Here is a 4448-nt window from a genome sequence, read left to right on the forward strand (position 1 = left end):
TTTCAGGACCCCACCTTGATGTTTCAGGACCCCACTTTGGGTCCCGACCCCAACTTTGGGAAACACTGACTTACAGTATATGCGTAGAAATACCTAAATGCTTTGCTGTTACTAGTTTGTTTCAATAAAAGCATCTATGGTTTTAAATATATATATATATATATATAAGGTTTTAGATAAGACAGTTTTTTTATGAGTTGTCAGTTATTTACTTAAACATATTGCTGTTTATGTAAAATGTTTCCTTACAAATATGACAAAATCCTGAGTTCCAGTCGTAACGTTCTGCTCTCCTGTCTTTCAGATGGAGTGGTTTTATCTCTCTCCAACAGATGCAGAGCCACAGATTTTTCCAAATCAAGGCTCTTTAAGCAGCCATCGGCAGCACGGCGACGGGACATATTCCCTGTCAGCTCAYCTCACTCTGCCCCCCACCATCTCCCCGGGGACAAAGGTCACCTGCAGGGTGTCCCACCTGGCGCTGGATGCKCCGCTTAATCTCAGCTTAGTGGTGGAAAGTCCTCAACCAGGTATGAACAACAACCCTTTGTGAGCATTACTTTTATTTAGGATCCAAAACCAGGAGCACAAACATAGAAGAGGAGGCTTTAGATTCATATATTCAGATTTAGGGATATTTATCTTTTAAATTATAATTTTAAGTTACAGAAACCATTGACAGACCTCTATTATATTTTGTTAATCTTAAGTTGAAAATTGCTATTTTTCAGGAACAATATATGTTCAACTTTTCAACAGAAGGTTGAGAAAGAATTGTGATTCCAAACTATATTTTTTGTTTCTTAAGCAAAAAAAATTATTGCTTCTTCTGTGTTTTGTTTCCCTCTGCAGATTCGTATTGGTGGGTCCTGGGTTTCCTCATCATCACTGTACTTTTCTTTTATCAGGTCATGAAATAGGTTCAACTTAGATCATCGTTATTTGAAACTGAGCTCAGAACAGCTTCATGTGTCATTTAACATGTTTTTAACTGTCATGTCCTGCTGAACTGGAAGAACACACACATTTGAGGGGAAATGTTTGTAAATGATCTATTTTAACAGTGCAAATTTTGGTATTTATTTGCACAATGGGAACTGGAGCAAGTGAGATTTATTCAGGTATATTTTGCAGACATGGCAATGTTTGGGTCCTCGATCTTTTATAAAACTATCCTCCATCAATCAAACATTCAAAAATGTAAAAATCTATAAAAAGACATCCTTTATTTGTCATTTCAGTAAATGCTTTGGGCATTTATATAATCTTGAACGATGWATAAAAAATCCAAATACTGCAGAAGTTCTTTGAGACTTTTGAGTAGCACCCTCAGTGCTACAGCAAGCTGCTGTTGCTATTTGTTCTTAACTGTAAAATGTGATGTAAATGATTGTCTGATAATTAGATTTTTCGAAGMGCTGTCTAAATAACCTTTCCACAAAATCCAACTCCAAATGACCCAAACTTTCACTTTTACTCGCATTTAAGTTAAAACTTGAGTTGTTGGTTTTTGGTTTTGTTATTTTCTGGTACGTTTAAATGTTGCATTTTTTCATGATGTGCCTCTTTTTATTATTGATTTTCTTTTTCCTGTACTTTGTCTTGTCACTTGTGACATTAAAGATGTGTTCATCAGCTTTCATTAAGACTTTAGTTATTGTCAACATTACCCCATTTCTTGTTCAGGTATRTCTTGGGAATAGTGTCAAGAGGAGACTAAATTTCTTCACACAGACTTTTAAGGTTGTATTTTTTTTCATCTGCTCGCTTCTGCAGGGGTTTGCACAGATTTGTCTGTTAGGATCTTTGTTTTGTTAATTTTGGTTTAGAGCCGTTGGTGTTTTTAGGATTGGGTTCATGTCTTGTGATCTTTAGGTTTAGTGAACTAATTCTTTTTGTCAAGCACATATGTGACATTTGAGTCTGCCACAAAATTTTCCTTAAATATTAATATTAAAATCCACCCATTTTCTATAATCACTACTGCCTTTCAGGGTCAACGGGGTCACTGGTGCCCATTCCCAGCTGTCAGAGTCACCAGTTAGGCTAATGTGCATGTTTTTGGTCTGTAGGAGGAAACCCAAACATTCACTGAAAGAACATGCAAACTCTTCGCAGAAAGGTCCCTGGCTGGGRTTCAATCTGGCAAACTTCTCTCTGAGAGGCAACCACCTACATTTAACATAAAATCTCAATTCAAGTATAAAAATGTAGGACTTTTTTTTCAGAGTAGTTATTGAAAAAGGTTTCTGAAAGAACACCAAGTGAAATAAAACACTGGATACAGTTTGGTTCATAACTTCTTTATTAGCATCAGCAAAAGTGGTAAACATGCAAATGTTTTCAGTTGCATCATTATTTTCAGGTCACCCAACGTATCCCCTTATCTCATGTAACAATCATCTAATAACATTGCTGCACAATATCATCAGATCATTTAAACTGAGCGCTACAGTTATGCAGAAATGCACTTATTTGAACAACTTTCAAAATCAGTCCAAAGAAAGAAAAAAGAAATGAGCTCCATTTAGAACCAAAAGCCCCTCAAACCTGAAGAAAGTTACATAAACACATAATCAGGAGCATGAGCTGACAGATGTGAACAGATGTGGTTCTATTATAACAATACTACATGGTTTCTGACGGTTCACTATGAGAGCAGCTGTTTGCAGTCTTTAAATGGAAATTAGGTTGTTTTATTTTTTTAAAGCAGGTGATTTCTGTTAAATTTTGGCAAACTCGTGAGCATTGCGTAAGCAGTAAGTATCCGATCAGAAAGACGTTTTTACACAGGTCCTTTAACCACTTGACAAAACAAAATGTACAATCGGCAGTAAGGTTTAGAAATGGCAGATAGACGCCGCGTCACACGAGTATGGAKACTGTTTGCCATGCAGGTTAGAAACGAACACCTCATTCTGGTTGTTGTCGTGCTGCAGTGACGGATGTTTCTGTGAATCAGCAGGAGGCGAGGTGGACACATGGCTCTCTACAATCCTCATTTACCGGCTTTCTGGTCAACTCAAAACAGCAAACGCTTGGACAGAATTTCACTGACGTATTTGAAATGTGGCACTAAACATTCATCTGTCTATGGCTGAGACTCTGGCTAAACCAGAGTTTGGAGTCTTTCCTCCAGGTCAGTCGTGCAGCAGATTGTCTGTCAGAAGCTGCTTTGTGTGTTTATCCATTYAAGCTTAACACCCCTATATGGTACAAAAACCCAGGTGCAAATTAAGCATATTTACAGAAAAACTCATTAGTTACAGTAGTAACTTAGTTTTCGTTTCGTTTAGCTTATTTTCGAATTAAGCTGTTGTAATGCATCTGCTACATTTTCCTGAATCACTTTTTTTGTTTTCTAAATTCCTCACAGTTTCTGACCCTTTTCTGCATTCCTCATCTCACGTCACTGCTGCAGAAATTAAATAGATTATTAGAAACAAAACTAAATTCTACCAGGTAAAAATCTATCAGCAACAGAACAGATGATCACAATAAGACTGGATCCTTAATCTAACATCTTAGTAATGACTTGAAGCAGTGATGACAACAAGTGTTTCAGTTAGACATGTCAGTATCAATGTACAAATGTGGAGCTCTGAAAAAGCTCATTATGAACAAGCTTGGGCGCATCTGAAGTAGAAATTCTGCAAACTCCTGTTCAACCTCCTCTCACATCTCAGCCTCACGTCTTTCTATCTCCCCTCTTTCTTTTACTTCCTCCCTCTTTCGGCCTGCCAGCTGCAGCCGTCAATAATGCATGAGGTGCAGAGGCAGGAGGGAGCGAGCCGGACGCTGAAGGAAAGCAACGAGGAGGGGAACAGAGAGAGCGGAGAGACACCTACAAACGCTACATTTTAAGTGCAGGATGGTCGGATGAGTGACGAGAGGAGCTGATAAAAGGGAGGAGTGGAGCTTGGAATTCTTTTTTATTTTATTTTTTTCATAATTTCTCTTCCGTTTAATGTTATACTGAAGTTCATATCCATCCGTGATGATGGGCGAAGCTCAGTGGAAAAAGTACACTGCAAGTGAGGGATAAAGTGGGAGCCATTAGTGTGACAGATCCTTCAAAACATCCCAGAAAAGAACAAATAAATCTCAAAAAGCAAATGTGTCGTGTAGGAGTCACATTTGAAGCTTTATTTGTTTTTGGTCCAACCTTAGAAATGAGTGATATAATATCCTGCTTAGAGCTTCTGGTAGGAATGACTCTCAGTTACTACCACAGCTAATTTTAGCTCAATATCTGTAAAACTGATTGAGTTATATCTACTTCAATGTTGTTAAGCTGTGGTGGCCACGTTTAACTGGATCGACTCTGAAAGTTAATGAGTTCTACATGTACAGCTAAAAATTACTTGGTGCACTTTTCTTTACAACTTGTCCATTAGATATTTTTGCAACACACACACACACACACACACACACACACACACACACAC

General features: G+C 37.9%; 2 protein-coding genes across 2 annotated transcripts in view; one reads left to right on the top strand and one right to left on the bottom strand.

Annotated features, from left to right (window-relative positions):
• tapbpl (TAP binding protein like) overlaps positions 1–1575 on the top strand; it is a gene marked incomplete in the record, with an annotated part of 6380 nt that extends 4805 nt beyond the window's left edge. Inside the window, 2 exon segments of the mRNA XM_014024482.1 lie at positions 305–530; positions 853–1575. Coding sequence (XP_013879936.1) covers positions 305–530; positions 853–920 — 294 coding nt within the window.
• Positions 1576–2287: 712 nt separating this feature from the next.
• The window catches only part of vamp1b (vesicle associated membrane protein 1b), a 5792-nt gene continuing 3631 nt past the window's right edge, over positions 2288–4448 (bottom strand). Inside the window, exon 5 of the mRNA XM_014024522.1 lies at positions 2288–4028. Coding sequence (XP_013879976.1) covers positions 4012–4028 — 17 coding nt within the window. The 3' untranslated portion in view covers positions 2288–4011. The remainder of the gene's footprint in view (positions 4029–4448) is intronic.

Source organism: Austrofundulus limnaeus, unplaced genomic scaffold, assembly GCF_001266775.1.
Source record: "Austrofundulus limnaeus strain Quisiro unplaced genomic scaffold, Austrofundulus_limnaeus-1.0 Scaffold425, whole genome shotgun sequence".
Classification (NCBI taxonomy): domain Eukaryota; kingdom Metazoa; phylum Chordata; class Actinopteri; order Cyprinodontiformes; family Rivulidae; genus Austrofundulus; species Austrofundulus limnaeus.